A 21,871-nucleotide genomic window follows, 5' to 3' on the forward strand; every position below is an offset into this window, starting at 1 on the left:
AGAGCATTTGATTAGCAGCACCTGTCTGCTACTTAGCAGCTTAATTCCTGTGGAAGCAGTAAGGGTATACTTAGTTTGCTCACATATGGCTTCTCCATTTTGGCTTTAGTTTTGTTGAATAAATAATCTCAAGGTGTTGTACGTCATGTGGTGTATTTACCTAATTTTTGTGACCTGCCAAGGAACAGATGATTGTTGTTATGTCCTGTTATCTAAAATTATAGCATTCAAGGAGGATGACTTTTCTTTCTTACATCACTTTATATCACAATCTTTATTTAACGAGATGTAAAATATAAACAATATTCTTACAACTCCTTTTCCATCCAAAACTTCCATCCATAGACACCGATCTTCTTCTGAAAAAGCTTGCATTGTAATCAAGACACCAGGCCTGGAAAACAAGATTCCAATATCATAATATTAATAACAAAGTATAAAATTAGCTATTCCTGATAAAATATTAAAACAGAATAGTTGCTAGGTTATGACAGGTGGTACCTGCGAACCAAATTATTGTTTTGGAAACTCAGATTTCCTACAAGTTGCTGCAGAAGGATCTTAACACAAAATGTAGTGTATGTTGGAATCAGAAAATAAAATTGTGCTTATAAGAGTAATATAAAAAGAGAAGTCTGCCTATATATAAGCAACATACCGCTCTACAGCTTCAACATCAAAGCAGAATCTCCTGTCTATAGAGTCTGTGTATCGTTTGATGCAGTACTTAAGAGTGAAACTCTCTCCATCGCCCTTGAAAGAAAAATATAGATATTATTGGCATTTCAATAGGTAAGCAGATAGAATAATCATCTTTTGAATGGTTTAGTTAACAACATAGAATTGCATCAGATGACATCCCTGGTAACTGGAATATGAATGGTACCCTCAATGACAGCATATCAACTAGGGTTTCTAGTGAACCCGTCACACGTATTTCTGCATCTTTACTGTACTCACAATTTTTCCTCCGGATCTGTGCTCGTATGGAAACATAGTGAAGATTTTCAAATCCTTTTTATACGTGCAGTAGTGTTTTACCCAGCTGGATCCAAAAGGAGCAGGTCCTTAAATAAAAATAAATAAGCACAATGTATTACTCCTTTAGTGCACGAATAAGGAGCGTTTTCCTAGATTTTGAGATGGAAAAATAAAAACTGAAACTATTATTTTTCAGGTTCTTGTGAGGTCAACTCTTGACAAAGTTTTAAAAGGATACTTAACATAAAGTCAATGGAATAACTTCACCACTACAGCAATCATTGTTGAAACCTATCCCACTGCAGACACGCACAGGATTTATTCAACCTCCCTTTTCTCTTAACAATCATTTTTAGATAGATAGATAGGTAAAGTTCATGTATTGGGTTAGCCTATGAGCAGCTAAAGCGTAATTGGTATATCATAACATCCAACTAGAGGACTGCATTGGATTGTGGGTCCCACCAAAAAACTGGCGGCCGGTCAGACACTGTACCTGCAGGTCCCGGTAATCCTGCGCAAGGCTGCCTTCGCGTTGCTCCCTCGCAGCGTCTCTTCTCTTGCTCCGCCCCAGAAACCCAGCGGAGTCACGTGATGTGACGTCACTTCCCGTGACTCTGCTGAGTTCCTGGGCAGAACAAGTGCAGCTTTGCAGGACTGAGTGGGAAATCTGCAGATCAGGTAAGGAGGGGGGCGGGATTGGCCACATATGTGGCGGGAGCGGGCTGGATTGGAACACACACATTGCGGGAGTGGGCGGGATTGGACACAAAATCTGCGGGAGCGGAATGTAAAAAACAGTCCCGCGCAGGGCTCTACATCCAACCAAGAAAACAACTGCATTTAGGAGTCATGGCTACATTTGCTACAAAATTACAATAAAAAAAACACAAAAGAAAATGTAAAACCAATAAATCTTAGCATGTCATTTTTCCGATATTTTTCAAACATTAAGTAAAATCTGCCTACATTTCAGAACCATTCTGCTATATGTGTCTGAAACATTACTGCTTAGCAAAAATGGAAATGAACCAGCTGTTATTTGTACCAAAAATGGCAAAACTAAAATGATCATTTTCAAAGTTCAAACAAGGTCATTTGGCACTATACTTTTATACCCATAACGTATATGGAAGATAACTATAAATTTTTTCATATAAAATGAAGGTATATAGGAATAGTAAATAATATTCTGGTTGTATCAGGTAATGTATAGGGTGGAAAAAAATATGTAAATGAATAGTTGATTTAACATTTTGCTTGCTTTTATTTTTAAGTATTAACGTAGTACATGTCAACAAGGCATTGTACTCCAAGCCTTTTTTCAAACAATATTGGGATCTATTCACTAAAGAGGGGATTTGCAGCTCCCTGTTATCAATGTGTATTTTGATTTGCAAATCCCATCGAGCATCTTATGTAAGATGGGTTGCATAGGTAAATAAGCAAGGAGAGTTAAGAAATCTCCCATAGTACATGTGGAGAGACAGAGGAGAGAGGGGGAGACGATGACAGAGAAAGGAGAGAGAATATCTACCAGGGATGAAATCACTGCACCTTATTACAGTGCCAGTCTTGAATTCACTGAGCTCTTCAGAACGATCCATTATTTTCAAAAATGTTTGTAAATGCAGACTACAGGGCTAGGTGCATGATTTCATACACATGTGGCAACAGGTCTGACCGAAACACCTGAATTCAATAATTAAGGAGTGCGTCCAAATATGTGCCTCCATATTTTGTGTGTGTTATATATTTTTATTTTAACGGACAAAGCTTTTCTTTCAAAAACAAGGACATTTCTAAGTGACTCCAAACTTGAACGGTAGTATATAGCTCAGGGGTGTCCAAGTTTTTTCTGCAGTGGGCCACTTCATCACAATTGTATACGTGCGAGGGCCGCACTCATTTTTCACTGTGAGAAAATATGGCCTTTAATAAAATATGCAGATTAAAATAAAGTAAATGACACAAAACCTTTACTTTTCCTCTCACTGATTTCTGGGCCTAGAAAGGTTTGTGACTACAAATTCAGGATAATTAAAAATGAAATCGTTCTATTTATTCTAGGGATGCACCAAAATGAAATTTCTGGACCAAAACATTCACAGTTCACTTAGCCAAAACCAAAAATCACCCCCCACCTTTAAAAATAATAATAAAAACTCACATTTTTTTTAAAAAAAAGTAGGTAACACACCACAATTGCTAAAATTAGCAATATGACTTGGCATGATAGGAGTGTGATTGCTAACAGCAACCACACTCCTATCATACCCAGGCAACTAGTAAATGATGGTACCTAGGCATGATGGGACTGTGCTTGCTGTTAGCAATCACACTCCTATCATGCCAAGTCAGCCAGTACATGCTGGTACAGGGTGGCTGTAAGTGATGTGCAGACCCCATACTGCTGGCAACATCAATACACAAGGAGGGCAGCTAGCTAGGTTTCAGCATGTACTGGCTGACTTGGAATGATAGGAGTGTGATTGCTAACAGCAATCACAGTCCCATCGTGCCTAGGTTCCAGCACTTACACATCCATGCTATCACACACACACTCATTCATTCATATACTCATTCATTCACAGATTCATTCCCTCAATCACGCATACTCATTCAAACACCCTCCCCACCCCCTTACCTGCACTGCAGCTCCTCGATGCCGCTCACAGACTTCAGCAGGGGGTGCGGCCTCCCTCTGCGTTCTCTGGTACTGCACAGAGGAAGCAGGACTGGAGCAGAGTCATGTGATGTCACGTGAACTCTGCTAGGTTCCGCTTCCTCTATGCAGTACAGAAGACCCTCCCACAGGTAAGTAGCAGGGCTCGAGGTGCGGCCCGCGTAAGATCGGTTGCCCTGGCTGCCGATTTTACGCGGGCCGCACCTCGAGGTCTCGCGGGCTGCATTGGGGCCCGCGGGCCGCATGTTGGACGCTCCTGATATAGCTCATGGAGTTAAAATGCTCAACTCTCCTGCAAACTCTCCCTTTAGCGAATAGACCCCAAAGTCAGGTGCCAGCGTCCTGACTACCTATCCCACTACAGAGCGATATAGTAAACAGTATGTCTTACGTTTTTCCTGTACATATAAATAACCTTCCATTGAAAATGAACTGGCTCTTTTATGCTCCTGTGGATTTGTTTGGATTTTCTTCAGGAGTTCTTCAACCTCTGACCGTGTTCCTTCAAAACGATTCCGTGTCTTTAAAAGAAGAAGATAAAAAAAAAATCTAACACATTGAAGTGTTTGGGCCATTATTATACGGCATGGGTTGAACGATAATGTTATGTTAAGGCAAAAATGAAGTAGGTTTCCCATCGCAAATGCAAGAATAGATTGATGAACAGTCATTGACCTATTACAGTTGTTGCAGATGATAAAAGTTCCATGAATACTAACACAGGGTAGATCCAATAGGTTCACCTCATTTTCCATTATATAAGGTGGATACACCACACATTTATTTAGTTGTAGAAAGAATATATATATATATATATATATATATATATATATATATATATATATATATATATATATATATATAAATATATATACACACACACACACATATATATATATGTTAAAAAAATACAGCACTTTTTAATAAAGAACTGAATCTAATACATCTGAAGACAAGTCATTATTATTATCAAAATTATACAAATATTCCTATACAGTTTATTGCTATAGCCAGCCTTGCGATTGTTCATTTTGAAGTGTATTTAGATTTAGTGTAAATACAGTGTCATAGCAGCCAACTGTCCCCATTAGTTTGGCACCGTGCTCACAGTGACGATTGTTATTGTTCTGACCACAGTATCACAGTACAGCCGGCCGTTTACTGTACATGTGCAAGGCACAACATGTCACAATACTGTCATGTAATGCAGGCTAAATGTGACAACACAGCACATCTACACAATATCATTTCAGTGTGATCACAGCCAGATTATGTTCCACCAACACGAGGCAAGGCTGCAGGTAGCTACGAGCTGTTGAACAATCCCATGACTGTTTGTCACAGCATCCTACTAAGAATTACGGATATTTGTAGTTCAAGTACACCTCAAATGGCAGCTTCTGTCCATAACATGTACACTTTTTAAACTAAAACTAAAGCTATACCTGCCAGAGTCCAGTAGATGGCGGCAAATAGCCACAATGTTCATTTTATCATCACGTCAAATAAGATTAACAATTTAATTTTTTTTATGTATAATGCGATAATAAACCTTTAGAAAATGCGAACGCGTTTAAACACAGAAAAGAATACAAACATCTTACAGAACCTATTCATTTGTATTTTTACATGACATTATATAGATCGTCCACAACGAACCAAAAAAAAATATAAATAAAATTTTGTAGATGCTTAAAAGAAAAAAAAAAGTTTCACACAGCTCTAGATAACTGGAAGCAGTTTCCATTAGGAGGAGAATCAATTGTAATTACTGAATTCTTAAACACAGACATACTGTGTGCAACTTTTTAATCACTAGTTAAGTTTGATTTCTGCACAAGATTAAATAAGAAAGGGAATAGATTGTGTTGGTCATGGAGTGACATTTGTGATTGTAATTTAATAATTGGCCGTATGTTTGAGGTCTGCATTCTTTGCACATCCAGCAATGAATTAAAGGGATCAGTAATAGCATTTTTTGTAGCTGGGAAACAGTCATCCTCTGACCCCTAGTCTTCTACTAATCTAAAAATGAAATAGTGTGTGAAAATTGGTTTGCATCTTATGTAAAGTAGAGATAAATCCGTGGACTAAAACATGGTTGCGGAAGCAATGTAAGGAAGTTTTAGTAAGAGGGTGCAACAGCATCACAGTATAAGTGGTAGAGGTCAATACAACGAGGGCATTTTAACATGCGTGGGGTAGGCATACGGCTGTCCTGAATGCAAGACTCAACTAAAAACAATAAACATTTGGGTCTAGATGGGCCAAATGGTTCTGATCTACTGTCAAATGATTTGTTTCTATTCCCAACCCAATGCCAGCGTGCAACTTATCTATCAATAAAAATATTTTATGTTACTTACATTTTGAATGTTGATTTGCAACTCAAGTTTGTAGTGATTAAAATCCTTAGCGAGTTCATATCCTTGATGGTAAAATGTGAAAATCCCTTGAAAGAATGCAAGCATCTAATGGAATGAGAAAATCAAAGAGATATCAAATCAGGGAGCTTTTTAGACCATAGTTACACAGTTAATTAGGTTAAAAAAAAGTCAATCAAGTTCAACCATTCCACAAACTAATACTAGCTGATCCAGGAGACAAAAAAACCCCCACAGAGGGTAATATCATCTCAAAGCGAAAAAAACTACTTAACACAAGTGGCAATAATATATATATTAGGGCTGAAACAACGAATCGATAAAATCGATAATAATCGATAACGGAAATCGTTGTCGACGATTTCCGTTATCGATTAATCGAGTGATCGATTCGTTGTTGGAGGACTCGGCTCCTTTTACTTACCTCCGCGAGCGTTCCCCGCTTCCGCTACACGCGCCTTCTTTTAGTTGCGGTTCGCTCTGTGCGAGTGGCTCCGTTCGCACAGAGCGATTCGCGGGGGTGGGGGTGGGGTTTCAGGGGATGCAGGGCAGAGTGGGGGTGGGGGGGGCAGGGCAGAGTGGGGGTGGGGGGGGCAGGCCAGGGTAGGAGACTGAGTGCAGGGCAGGGTGGGGGTGGGGATGCAGGGCAGGGTGTGAGTGTGGGGGCAGGGCAGGAGACTGGGTGCAGGGCAGAGTGGGGGTGGGGGTGCAGGGCAGAGTTGGAGACTGGGTGCAGGGCAGAGTGTGAGTGTGGGTGCAGAGCAGAGTGGGTGCAGGGTGTGAGTGTGGGGGCAGGGCAGAATGTGGGGGCAGGGCAGAGTTGGAGACTGGGTGCAGGGGCACAGTGCAAAGTGCCAGGGCTGGGTGCAAAGTGCCAGGGCTGGGTGCAAAGGGCCAGGGCTGGGTGCAAAGTGCCAGGGCTGGGTGCAAAGTGCCGGGTGCAAAGTGCCGGGTGCAAAGTGCTGGGTGCAAAGTGCCAGGGCTGGGTGCAAAGTTCTGGGTGCAAAGTGCCAGGGCTGAGTGCAAAGTGCTGGGTGCAAAGTTCTGGGTGCAAAGTGTCAGGGCTGGGGCAAAGTGCCGGGTGCAAAGTGCCAGGGGTGGGGCAAAGTGCTGGGTGCAAAGTGCCAGGGCTGGGTGCAAAGTGCCGGGTGCAAAGTGCTGGGTGCAAAGTTTCTTGAACAGTAATAGTCCACCTCTTTTCAGAATGTTTGGGGTTATTTTGTTTCATAAATATTGTGTTTGGGTTTTTGTACTTTGAAAATATTGTTTTTTTATTACATCATAACAAAATAAGAATGTTAATGTAAATTTTAAGTTGTTTTTTAACATCCAGTTCATTAAATTATTTTAAATAAACAAAAAATTTGCATATTGTTTTTTTTATCCGATTAATCGATTAATCGAAAAAATAATCGGCCAACTAATCGATTATTAAAATAATCGTTAGTTGCAGCCCTAATATATATATATATTTTATCCACAACCTTTTTGAAAACATTTTTGTGTAATGTCATAATCACGAGCAAGTCTCACAATGAAAACAATACAAGGTAAAACAACGTTCATATTTGCAATATTCATTCATCTGTGACCCTTCGACCTATTAAGGTGTGTTAATGCACATGTTAAAATCATAATATAAAATAAAATGGTATGCTATATCACGTGTGTGTAAGTGAAAAAATAAAAGTGATAAAGGAAGTGAGAAATAGTAATAATAATGATATACTTCCCAAATAGCCGCAGCAACCCAAAATGCACTCTTCCTTAGGGTGCAAATACGAATATATACAGATGATTGGGGCGCAGGTACATATGGGGAAGAAAAACAAATATATAGTGTAAATCTTATAAACACTGAAAAGTGTATGGAAATATGAATGCACTCACAAACACACAGAATGCTTCAGGCCTCTCAAATGTTGTAAAAGGTAGAATCTTTAATTGATCTTCATATAAGATCTAAAAAATAAAACTGGACATAGTGCAGTATCTTAATAAAAGCAAAAGTACTTCTTTCGATTGCACTCACAGTTTATCCATGCACAGAGTGCATTTAAAAGCAGATGAAGTCCACCAAAGGGAGGGGGGGGGAAAGTCCCGTATGATGTTTTCTTCGTGAATAAAATAATAAATAAATCATATAAATAATAATAAATCCGCTGTAGTCCTTCTGACGCGTTTCGCCGTGTGGCTTCCTCAAGAGAAGGATTATTCCTTGAGGAAGCCACACGGCGAAACGCGTCAGAAGGACTACAGCGGATTTATTATTATTTATATGATTTATTTATTATTTTATTCACGAAGAAAACATCATACGGGACTTTCCCCCCCCTCCCTTTGGTGGACTTCATCTGCTTTTAAATGCACTCTGTGCATGGATAAACTGTGAGTGCAATCGAAAGAAGTACTTTTGCTTTTATTAAGATACTGCACTATGTCCAGTTTTATTTTTTAGATCTTATATGAAGATCAATTAAAGATTCTACCTTTTACAACATTTGAGAGGCCTGAAGCATTCTGTGTGTTTGTGAGTGCATTCATATTTCCATACACTTTTCAGTGTTTATAAGATTTACACTATATATTTGTTTTTCTTCCCCATATGTACCTGCGCCCCAATCATCTGTATATACATGTTAAAATCACTCTTTTTATGGCGATCATTTTAAGGGAGAGATCAGAGATTTGGATGCAGGCCAGCTTTTGAACAGATCTATTAGATAACACTCAGGGAAGTATGTATGTAAATAACCCGTCCATCAATAGCCCCATTTATTTATAAAAGCTGGACACGTAGAAGTATGTGATAGAACATAGAGGTGCATTCACTGTGTATTTTGAACGTAAAAAACCCAGTTGGCCATACACAATTTATAGTTAACTCTCACATGACAGTTAATTTAAGGTTTGTGAATGCATTCCTTATTTTTACATATACATATATTAATTAGTTGATGTTATGGCCTAGTACGACATGATCGGCCATGGGCACTGTTGTTATCCACTAATATTGAGCTACTGAAATAGTCCAACGTTCCAAGTACCGTAAGGCAGTATCAACCTAGAATATGGACAGTCCGATATCCGCTAGGAAGGAAAAGATACTAGAAAGTGAATATAATGGGTAAGTTCTGGGTGAATGTGCATACTTACAGACAACATTAGATCTTTTAACAATATTAAGCAGTTATTAATGTTTCTCTGATAGATTTTTTATATAGAGAGAGTTTTGCTCCTTAATTATACATTAACGAGATCTGCTCTGATTTTTTACTGTTAACAATCTATGTACCTTTGGTATTACTTACAGGTTCCACAAACTCAAATTTTTTCCGCTCCTGGATTTCCTGCAGTTTACATACATATTCAAGCGACAGCTCGTAAAAATGTTGTCGGTTTTGCTCCACTTGGCAATCTGCCTAAATGAAGAGGATAGAAAGCAGCTGCTGAAAGGTTCTCGGCAAGCACAGAACATATCTCATGCCGTACCCTTTACGGGATATACATTTACACCCCCCCCCCATAAAGCAGGGAAAGGCGAACGTATGGTAGATGCTACTACAATGAGGAAGTTAACACAAACTTATGGGACACACATAAGACAAGGCCAAGACTTGTGGGTTTACATCAGATAAGATGCTTAATGAGGCAAGAACGGCCTTCGTTGGGGCTCTGGTGAAATGTGCCCTTGATAGCCTGCTTAATGCGTGGAACTTTCAGACGCAGGACTATAGGATAATATTTTTCTGATTGTTATTCTTACTGCACTGCCCATGAATGGTCTGGGACACTTTTACCTTCTCTTAGTCCAACCATAAGCATCACAGATTGATGGCAAAATGTCACCATTTAACAAGACATTGCATACAACTTACAGTCCATAATCTGCTATATAAATCATTATTTATTGGCATTAGCGGTGTTTACGGTAACATTTTTGTTTCTCATTACAAGCAACAGGGAGTTCCTTCGAAAAACAAAATCCAAAATTCCACGCATGTAGAGATAAGGCAAATAGCGTATTCCCTTTGCTGCCCTACGACGGCTTGCTTCTAAGGTCACTCGCGTATCCTTTGCTCATTTTCTCATGCATTCCTTTTTTTGAAGTCCCCTTGGGAAAAAATTGCTGCTCAGTTTGAAAATGGGTACTCTGGGGGAATCATATTAAGCCGAGAGAAACTCTCTGTCTTGAGTTTCTCATCCCAGACAAGATAAGTATTCCATCAACAAGTGTGTACGACAGTGGGGAAAACACAACATGGCCTCAAGTTCTAGAGAGCACGATTCTGTCTCTATGTCATTCTTCTGTGTAGGGCGTATTCCCCTTTTCTCACCACAAGCCATTCAATATTTTAAAAACAGAGAACAAAATGAACTATATTGACCATTAGTGAAATTTAAAGAAGACGATAAGCCATGTCCCTATGGTCATTGGCGCAGCGTCTTTTACTCAAGTTGAGGACACCATGCAATTATCAAAGTTACTAGAGGGGAAAGCGCTTGTCGGTAAAGACGATGCCAAGCTAAATATATACATCCCATGTTCTAAGACCATTGCATTTGGAGCTACCAGCAGCTGTTTTATAATTCAAAGGCAACACCAGACTGCATTGCCACTCGGTAGAAAGAACATACTCTGTTCATGGTTACGGAGGACTTGTACAGCAGGAGAGAAGTTACCGGTTAGCCTAATACTACTTATATTTTCTTTTTTATAGAACTAGGAAAAACTTACTAAACGCTACAATTAATTTAAAAAAGGTATTCCTACCTCTTGCAGATGTGGTTCTTTCTTCTTAGCTGACAAACTTAAATGTTTATCCAAAATGCTATAATTTTTCTCTGTCTCTTTATCAAATTTCTTCTTTTCCTCCTGTTAAAAAATAAAAAAGCAGACAACTTTAAACTGGTTGTATTATGAAGCCCACTATGGTTACAGTTACTATTTTTCTACCCACATATAAAAATAATCTTCCCACCTTTTCCTATTGATCATGGATGACACAGATGTGTAATCTTACTTCTGCATACAAACGTTTCGGTGTAATAACCAGTGGCATTTTTGGCCCAAGTTGAACTTGGACTAGGGAGGAGCATCAAGAAGGGCGGCACACTGTTGTAATGTGTCATACCGCAAGAGAGCACTGCACTGGCATATGACATCATCTCATGCAACTCTACATCTCTTCCCAAGACACAGTGCGGTAAATACACATGGACTCACAACCCTACTTGTGTAAATACAGGAGAGGGTGGGTAACTTTTGGCCCCAGTAATATAATGGAGCTAAAAAAACAACAAAAAAAACCATGCAAACAAAAAAAAGTTTAAAATATTTGGAAACCAAATTTCATATATATATATATATATATATATATATATATATATATATATATATATATATATATATATATATATATATATATAATTCAAATTATTTTAAAAAAAAAACAGATTAAGGATTAGAAAATGTCTCTGTAGGCTCCCTTGCAAGCTGCAGCATGTTATGGAACTATGAAAACATTACATGTTCTACAATACTGTGATAGAAAAAATATTTTTCTAACCTGTTTGTACATGTGGTTGTGCATGCTGGAGTACGATGTAGATACATACAGCGCAGGGAATACTACCAGTCGCTGTGCATTACACACATGTATACATTTAACACACTTCAATTTAAGTTTAATGACAAATATTTGGCATACACATCCACCTGTAACCTCAGTAGCAACAACCTTAAACACATTTGTACCTTTTATGGTTTTATTAATGCCATTTTGTATTACAGCTTTGGTTATAAACATTACTTTTATGAGTAATTATATATATATATATATATATATATATATATATATATATATATATACACACACACACATATACACACATACATACACACGCACGCACAAAACAGACAAAGGCTCTACATTAGTGGTTTATGACTGTAATAAAGACGGAAAATATTTAAAGCTACTAGCTACTATATCTCTTTGTTTTAAAACATATGATCACTTCAAAAGGAAACTAAACAGTTTATACATGCCTTCTTCATCTTTCCCTGCATTATGTGGGTTTGTTTCTACATGAAAATTTCCGTTCATTATTTTCTATCCATGATAGGCTTGGCAAACAAAAGCTGATCCATCTCCAAGAGCCTCCAAAGAAAAGTTTTGTTAAAACTCCTTATTTGGACTAGGACAGAAGACAGTCCTATGCCAGAGGCCATGAGAATATCCATGCAGATATCCATATACAAATCCATCCAGTTTATCTCATTTTCACAAAAAGAAAAAAATGATAACCACCACTTCTCAAGACATATGTGATTAATTAACATGCTGCAAAATAGTTATTAAAGGACGACTCTAGCCCTATTTTCATGTTAAACGCATGCCATTTGTGTGTATTTTACGGTATTCATTAGTAACTAGAATTAGAAACACTGATGTTTGAACAACATACATGTTACTGGCTGCCGCTACTTCCATTACCATCAATGGGAGTGCGAGAGCATGGCGCAGGAAGTAGACTTAAGTATGCTTTGTGATTATACTTCCTGTTTTTAGTATGGGCAGCCAGAGGAGGAGTTAATACAACAAAAGTCATATTTTCAAACGCCAATAACTACCAAAAAAAATGAAAAATGGACTTCAATATACCGGTATATAAGAGCAATTTAAAGCATTAGGCTGTAATATACAATATATATCTCAACAAATTAAAGGCAGATTCTGTATCTTTCTAGTTAAACATAATAATAATAAAATTGCAGGAGATTGCACAGAGCAGAATCCTAAGTTGAAGTATCCATGTATATACATTGGTATGGAGTAGAAAACCTTTAGTTTTTTTTAACGCAAAGGGAATAACCATAGACTATCTGGAAACGTGTGACCTTAGGTTTCTTCTGTTACATTATACTGTATGCATGCAGCAGAGGGATGATCAGAGGTTCTCTGTAGATCTCTCAGCTAAAACTATTACAGAGGCTGTATTTACAAAGAGAGACGCATTAACGAACTTTACAACATAAGTGACATTTATATACATATTGTGGTATGGCACTTGTCAGGATACCTCTAGGGCTGTAATTCAGTGATGAGTCCGGAGACTCAATGAGCTATAATAGTTTTAAACAGTTGTAGCCTCAGCATGCCAACCCGTTAAGCAGGGACCGGAACACAGGCTTCACAAACAAATATATGGTATATAAACCAAAAACCTAGCTCTGTTTAGGAGACTAACTAAACAGTAGCTTTCTGGCTAGCTAGTGATGGACTGGCCAGCTAAGCCGGTTCCCAGTCAAAACAAGATAAACAGAAGTGCTTTTAACAATAAAACTTACCATCTCTGTAAGAAGCCATGGCAGTTTGAATCAGCAACTAGGTAGTTCACCTAACCATTACGCCACCAGGTATCTTTTGGGTTTCTGGTCTCTCTCTGCCTCTCAATGCTACAGCAATCAAGGGCCTGTAAATACATGTCCATGGTCCTAGCTCAATGCTAGAGCTTTGTGTTCCTGGGCCTGTTTATACCCTGTGGAATACTACATCAAAACTTATCGACCCTTGACATTGACTGACACTGAACCTGGTTAGCCCCTTTGTACTGCGATTAATTTGGATCATCTAGACTTTGACTCCCCCTTCCGGATTATCCCTAGGTACCACGTGTAACGCAACACAGCAACAATGCCTGCCTCCAGCCGAGTTCTAAGCAAGAACCTGCCCCTGCACACGGACTGCAACTTGACCTGGCACCCATGCCCCCAACACTCTGTTCCTTACACTTCTAGCCCCCTACCACCCCCCTTACTGCCCCTTAAAATATTTCATAAAATACGAGATTTTTTCCCCCAAATAAAATAAAAATACAGCCATCTTGCAATTTTCAGTTATATAAAATTGACCTTTGCGGTCTCCACAATTAAAAGCACACACATACATTATTGTCAGTAATATCATCAGCAAATGTAACCATAAAACTTTATACTTTCGCAATCACGAGCACACCCATAAATGCCCAGTCTACCCTATGGACATTTTTTGTCTTTTTTTTTCCTCTAGTAAAGAAACCTTTTAGTGCAAATAACACAACCTTACAATGCTAGAAAAGTTGTAAGCACACTTTATCGGTGAATTTATGCACCATTTAAAGTGACACCATAGAATGTTTTTAAACGGCAGGTTACTTTTAGCTTCCAGAGGAAAAAAAAAAAATTTTTACTGAGCACCTAATATTGAAAGGGTAGCTGATGTGCTCATACGCTGTGACATTTCCTAGCTAAGAAATGCTGAATAGCCCAATTCCGCAGAATCGCCCAGTGGGTTTTAAGGGGGGCCACTCAACTATCATATACATTAAAGTGGGTCCGATATACTCATGTTACAAATCAGAATTAAAACACTGTACCTTAACTGCTCCCAACTGTTCCTTCCGAAACCTCTCCAAGGGTTTAATCAGGGTCTCGGTTATACTTAAAGCCTGACAAAAGAAACATATGATTTTAGTGTGAAAAGACATAAATAAAAGTACAAGCAAAATAATTTCGTTGAAAGATATTCTTTAAAATATATTAAAATAAAAATCAGAAATAACTTTAAAGATAGATCCGGACAACTAAGCACTTAAAGCTGGCATGACTGAACTTAAGCTAGAGACATCAGAAACCAGCAGCCAAGATGGTACTAACTAAGCTGGATATCCGGCCATCTGGAGAGGTTTATTAACATATTTTAAGGATACCTCTGGGCACATTAAAAGTGAAGAATTAACTTGTAATATCGATAATATGAGTTGTGACCCCTTAACCATCTTTAATGTGCAAAGTGTCAAAGATTAAATGTATGATGTCAGACTGTATACAAGAATATAATGACTTCATCAATTTGGAATTATTATCATGAATGGACAGACAGTCCTGTATGATATGTGTATTTACATTACCGACAAGAAAATGTTACAGTTAGAAACATGGCTAAACCTGATCGGTAAAAAGAAAAAAGAAAAAAAACAAACAATAAAAGATAATAATCTTCCAATGTTGGCAAAAAAAAAAGAAAACAAACTTATCTCTGAAATATAGATATTCATGTGTTTTTTTTTTTTTTTTTTCTATCTCAAAAGCAGAGTAGTTGGTCTTATTCTGAGCAGAGAAAAAAAAACGGTTAGGATGAAACATCCCTGTAACTGCGTTTCTGTGAATAATGACAGGTGAAAACCAGAATTCATATTGTTTATTTAAAAGGCCATGTACAGAAGCCACCGGTACAAATCACAGCAGAAGGGAATTTGGTCTCTAATATGTTGGCCACATTACTACTTTCTGGTGTGTTCTGTTTGTGCAAGTTAAACATTCCAGTAAATGATAAACGGTTGGCATATATATCACTTGTTAACGAGTTTAACTGCTTTTTAGTTACTTTTTATCTCTGTATTTACAGCAATTCAATTGAAGTCCTGGCTGCCTTAAGCTGAAGTTAAGATAAAATGATAACGGACTGGATTCTCAAAGACGCGCACAAACTGAATCCGTAGTGCAACACCCTGTGTGCTGAGAAACGCCAGTAAGCCGCAGCATTCCTTGTAAGACATTCTCTCCATGGAGGCACGACATCATTTTACATGCAGACTCATTCCCTCTATTGTTTTTGAGAATAAGGCTTAGAAAAAAGAAATATAACTAAAGAAGTCTATGAAAGCTGCATCTTTACCCTATGTAACCATCTTTTGTTTGGTGGGTTTAAACAGACATTGTAGGACGTTGGGACAATATATACATAATGCTTATTATACAATAAATGTTTCACTACAGGGAGAGTGGATGAATAATGAACAGGAAGCAGAGGTTAAGAGGTTTACTAATGAATTACCACACAGTCACCTAGTCTGAAGTTCCAACAGATCGGCTGCAGCAATGCGTGGCCACCAGCTGGATATTCCCGGCCACACCTACATCATCAGGCGGCCGCTGGCCTTAAAGGACCAGGGCCATATTGTTAAGTCCAGTCCGGTTCTGTAGAAATCTCATGACACCAACATAACTTATGCCACTATAAAAGACCAGACCTTTGTATCTGAAGTTTATCCTGTTAAGTGGGTCTAGCATTACAAATCATTTAACGCGTTAGAAGTCTTCCTCAGGCTGTGTCTGACAATTTATTAACGAGCGTAACAATCCTGTATACCATTACTATCAGAAACACAGCAGACAAAAAAAATCTTAGCATCCAGTTTGATTTATACCAAGTACCAATAAGCAATCATATCTGTACTGATTTAAAGGTATTAGGCAACTTTTAAATGTTGTTTTTTTCAAAATTTCTTTAATGTCCACATCAAAAACTGATAAGAGTTCTCCATAAAACTGTATAAAATTAATAAAATGTAAGTGTATCTATCATTCCTTAACACTTACTGTAATAGGTTTCACTTTCCTTTCAGTTCTTAAAGTTACCAATTACTTTGTAGTGAAATAATATTTTCAGATTGTGTCACTAGGCATCTCACATAATGTAACAGGATTGAAACCATAGAACTTTTCCATGCGGTTAAAAAGTCTCGTTGGAATGAATGCGATAAAGCTGTCAGAACGGACTCTGATACTCATTAAGACAAACTCGAGCAAAGCTTTTGTTAAACATTGTTATCCTCTTAAGGAAACATTTTATCTCCTATGAAATAAACCATTGGATTTCTGTTCATGTTAATTGTACCAAACTGATACGAATTGAGCTGTGCCTTCCTCAGGCTGTTGTGTAAAAAAAGGGATTCTGATGTTAAGTGATCTTATCACCATAGCAACCGATGGAAAGTTTTAGCAATCTAATATTACAGAAAGAGTGCCGTACCCTCCTCCTTTTGCCTGAGCACAATTTTCTTGGATTAGTATGAAAATGATTAGCTAGGAATCTAATTCTCTGAAACCTAACAGAGTAAAGAGCTGAAGACTTCTGCCAAAACACAAAACACACAGCAGCAGCAGCGGCGGCGGTATTACGCTGGTCTGTGGAAGGCAGCGCGGGAAGGAAGTTTATTCATTCAGCTCTGTGAAAATCCTCATTGTCAAACAAACGTCTTGCTAAAATACCTCGTATGTCCCAATCATAGTGTTTAAAAATAAAGGCTTTGAAAAGGACAAGCAAATCCACTTCGCCTTAAAGCCCTTAATTTGTATTGCTGCAACAACAGATATGATTGTTGGGGGAGGGGAAGTTTTGAGTGAGAGCAAAAAATGGGACAACTGCGAAAACATTGATATAATCCAAAAACGATAAAAATTTCTTTACAAGCATTGCTAGCAGGGGCTGGAACCTTCTGACTTCCGGGGGAGGTAAAGCTAAGCGGCCCCTATTACTGCACATACATAACCAGCAGCACTTGATGCCCATTCACAGTCTGCTTAATGGCCAAACACCCAAGGAAATTTGCACAATATGTCGCGGCTATGCCTTTGGTGGATATCACAGCTAGATAAATGAGATTGTCTGGTTGTAATGCACGTTGTAACAGCTCCCCTAGATGCATAGATATATGTATACCATAAGCATATGCCTAAACCACTCACTTGTATTTTACAAGTCGCATGGAGTAGTATGATGGACCTGTGGGACAGGGATAGGGTTGGTGCTTGGATAAATGAGTAAGGCTTAGAGTATACAAAAGACAAAAAATAGGCAGCGCTGGGTGGAATGGGGAAGGCACTGTAGGGTTCCTCAGCAGCAGTCTTTCTGCCTGATGTGTATCTTCTTTGCCGCTTCCCTACCAGAAGTTCTATTGCAGTCTTTCTCCTGTGTTACCCGCCAGAGACTACGTTCCTTAGAGGCAGCTCATTCCTACCTATCTACATCGGCCATTTGATAAACCATCTCTATAAACCTGCTTTACACAAGGATCAGGTCAACTGCTTTGGTACATTTGGTTATGTGGCTCAATGGAGTGGTAGAACACAAGCAGTGTTGCCCTTCCCCACGCATTCATCACGTTTTGGATCTAAATGGCTGCATCCTGGAAGAGGTTATTGAACTTGTGAAATTAGTGCTCACTTACACGCACTTTTACAGAACAAATCAAAATGAGCCAGTGTTATGTTAGCCAACATATTTTGTATGCTTGGTAATAAAATATTACAGATTATGTTGGAGTAGGGCAAGTTTAAAGGGTCCACCCGCACTAAGAAAACTAGGACCCCTCTGCAGCGCGGAGGCTGCAGGGTCTTGTCTTATGCCACTGGCTTAGCGACTGTCTGTCCTGATCTTGTCTTGTTACTCGTTAATTCAGCTCTCTTTGTGTTCCAGTTCATTGACTCAGACTTGTACGCGGTTTCTCCTATTGTGTCTTGCTTTTAGACATGTCCTCTGCTACTGTCCACCCTCCTAGTGGGCTCTATCCTGAGATTCAGAGCACAGAAGGGAACCAAGTTACACTGGAAAACCCAACCAATGGACAACATCTTTGTTCTTTGGCTTTAGCAGCCTGGGGACAAATGGTCCTTACCAGCTCTCTTCTGGTCTAATGATCTTTATATTTAAAAGCAAACCAATTTAGCTCGCATCCAAATGGAATACACTAAAGCACCTCTTAAATGAACTATTCCGCACAATATGCACATCATAGTTAGTTACTCACCATGATTTCTCTCTGCTCTTCAAGGTTTCGTAAAAATGTAGAAAACTCCTGCAGAGAAGCGTCTGGAACAGAAATACAATGAGATCGGTCAACATGACTCCAGACTCAGCTACTAAACACAGCCATAGTAAGCATCATTCAGACGGACATACCGATACACCTCTCGTCATCGGTCTCTGCATCTCCAATGAATTCAAACTTAAAATCTCTCAGGGAATTGGCAAACTTTCTCTGAGCTGTGGAAAGACCTGTAGAAGGGAGGGGGGAAAAAAGTTGTGTTAAATAAACCCTTACTACCTGGTGCGGTTTATTTTAATATAATTGATTCATACACATAATACGATACATTCCAAATGTATTATTAACCATTTGAGTAACCTGGTTCATGAAAGAATGCAAATAACAACCTGTATAGTATGCTAACCAGAATGAACGTAATCCCACGTAACCTACTAATACACCGTAAAATAAGACCCTTTTCTCCTTCTCTTCAGGATGTCTTACATTTATACATCCAGTATGTTATTTCCCCCTCAGTTGTCTGATGGCCTATTATTTAAAAATAACCATAATGTAATAATAATCCTAAAAACTGAGTTTGTAGGTTGTATATCTATGTTGTCTGTGTTTATATATCAGTACCCCATCAAGCTAGCTTTAGTAATCAGAATTAACCCCTTCTGCTGGAGATGGGTTTATATTAAATATTAGGGATCTGGTAAACTGGAAGGCACCCTGATTTCAGACAAGCAGGATGCAAGCGAGCGCTTTCGATTAGTGCATCAATGCCATTTCCTTTAACACCCCTGCATCCTAAAGAAATATATCGTAACCACTACCTGCCCTAACACACACACTGACTCCCTGTGATGTACACTGAACACTCTGCAGAGCCACTCGGCTCCACTGCTCTCAGACTTGATTACACCTTAATATATTCGTCAGGATGTCGCTGGCAGGGTTTAGTTCTGAACATGCGCAGTGAGACCGTAGGGTCTGCTCTGTTTCCTTCTTTAAAGTTTGGATCAAGAATGATTTCTGTCACTTGTCTCCATATAGTTTCATTTTAAAATGTTAAAAAACAGTGAGACACACACACACACACACACACACACAGTGGTCTAGACTCTAGATATATCTTATATCTTTAATAAATTATCCATGGTAGGGCCAAATTTATTGTATACATCCCAAATGTTTCTGTAAACATGGTTTAAAGAATTGATGTATACAACATCCTAATAGCTAATGCTAAAGATAACAGAAATACACTCCACAACACGTGCAGGTACGGATTTAGGACTCACTAGGCATTCACGGAGTTCTTCCTTTGTTTTGTGTACTTTGGTCATTATTATTCTAGTAGCAACGCAGGAATCTGAATGATTTTGCCTTTTATGCATTTTTTTTTTGCTGTGCATATATTTTGGTTCTGACCAAACCTTAGGGTCGAGCAGCTACATAGGCGCCTCATTAATGGTTTCCAAAAGGGTTTACGGGTTAGCTAGGGTAAAATGCAGTGGAGTCTATTGATTCAGATGCTTGGTAAGCAATATAGCAATGAAAAATTAGATAGGACTTGCCAAACTTGGGATACTTTGATGTAGTGGCGGGCCAAGCAATATATGGCCATACAGTGTGATGGAATCCCCAATATTTATGTCTTAGATGGCGTTTGTTGAATGGTATTCGTTGGGTATGTTTTATTTATTTATTTAGGACTAAGCCTGGGGTGTCACACGCAAAACAATTCAGATATGAAATACCATATTGGCTCAATTATAAAAGACAACCCTCCAAAATTTGAATATTAATTTAGGGGGGGGGGGAGAAAGCCTTAATATAAGACAACCCTATAGGAAAAAAGTTTTACTAGTAAATATTAATTCACATATAAACTATTTTTTCATATTTAATAAAAACTATGATAGATATGCACAAAATATGACCCAAATCAGAAGCCAAGGGGTGCTCTAACCACTCTCTTGACAGCCCGCCATACTTTGCTTGCAATAGATTAACAATAAAAATCACAAAGTCTTATTTTTATTTTGCATTTATTAGTTTAATTTTGTCTGCTCACACTGCTGCAACAATAACCTTATGATTTCTTTTTTCTATAAACACACAAATTTAAACTGTTTTCCGATCACTACAGGAAGTTTTCTATATGGAAAACCACCAACCACACAGCTCTTACTTCTTATGTAGTGACACTGCTATGGTACATAGAATAAGCATTGATAGAACTAAATATATATTTAATAATTTATCAAGTTTTTCTTTTGTCTTGAGCTGAAAAATCAAGTTTCTTAGTCTGCAGCCCATGTAACCAGATGTTGAATCCCAGACCCAAGAAGTCTCCTTGGCATGGAGATGAGTGTATGAAAAGATACACACATAATATGCAATTTAATCCATGCATTGTTATATTATTCATGGATACAAATTTACATAGGCGGACCTATAGTGCTACTTTACAGTTATATGTTTCTCTTTGATTTTTCTTAATTTAATGGATAACTAGCCCTTTGTGGACATGTTTATTTACCTTTGCCCTTTGTTCACAGCTAAGCTTTAGATAAGAAAGATAGATTTAGTGTTTGTTTCCTGGTCTATATATATATATATTGTAAGCTTGTTTGAGCAAGGCCCTCCTTTCTGTATGTCAAATTGCTTAGTTATATGTTATATTATATATATATATATATATATATATATATATATATATATATATATATATATATATATATATATATATATATATATAATTACCTGTTACATCTCATTTACCCATTGAACAGTGCTGTGGTGATATGGTGTGTGTGTGTGTGTGTGTGTGTGATATTCCACGGTCAACCGTAAGTGGCATTATTGGAAAGTGGAAGCATTTAGAAAGAATAGCAACTAATGACTAATTCTCTTTTTTCTAAATATTGAAGTCACTTCTTCAATCTTCCAAAGAGTCATTTGGTCACTCCTGCTAAGCAGGCGAGGACACCTATTGCACACACAGTGTTTGAGTTTCAGCTCATCCAGCAGCCACATCTGTATGTTTTAGATCTGTCTTCACCATCTGCCAGAGTTACCAGGTAAGTAACAGAAGCCACTAAAAAAAAATCAGCATACACAGCGTAGAGATGAACTTTTTAGTGGCACATGTACTTTAAAAGGTGCTTAGTTCACT

The 21,871-nt window shown here is 38.2% G+C and overlaps 1 protein-coding gene across 1 annotated transcript in view; it reads right to left on the bottom strand.

Moving 5' to 3' along the window:
* LOC149287399 (rho GTPase-activating protein 10-like) overlaps positions 1-21,871 on the bottom strand; it is a 106,768-nt gene that overhangs the window by 56,465 nt on the left and 28,432 nt on the right. The window contains exons 2-11 of the mRNA XM_089492873.1: positions 18,837-18,932; positions 18,685-18,746; positions 14,470-14,541; positions 10,826-10,927; positions 9,363-9,473; positions 6,034-6,138; positions 4,059-4,188; positions 961-1,067; positions 659-753; positions 313-394 (exon numbers count right to left, since the gene is read on the bottom strand). Coding sequence (XP_089348999.1) covers positions 313-394; positions 659-753; positions 961-1,067; positions 4,059-4,188; positions 6,034-6,138; positions 9,363-9,473; positions 10,826-10,927; positions 14,470-14,541; positions 18,685-18,746; positions 18,837-18,932 — 962 coding nt within the window. The remainder of the gene's footprint in view (positions 1-312; positions 395-658; positions 754-960; positions 1,068-4,058; positions 4,189-6,033; positions 6,139-9,362; positions 9,474-10,825; positions 10,928-14,469; positions 14,542-18,684; positions 18,747-18,836; positions 18,933-21,871) is intronic.

The sequence above is a fragment of the Sceloporus occidentalis genome, unplaced genomic scaffold (assembly GCF_023333645.1).
Source record: "Sceloporus occidentalis isolate IW3139 unplaced genomic scaffold, rSceOcc1.0.p SCAF_61, whole genome shotgun sequence".
Taxonomy (NCBI): domain Eukaryota; kingdom Metazoa; phylum Chordata; class Lepidosauria; order Squamata; family Phrynosomatidae; genus Sceloporus; species Sceloporus occidentalis.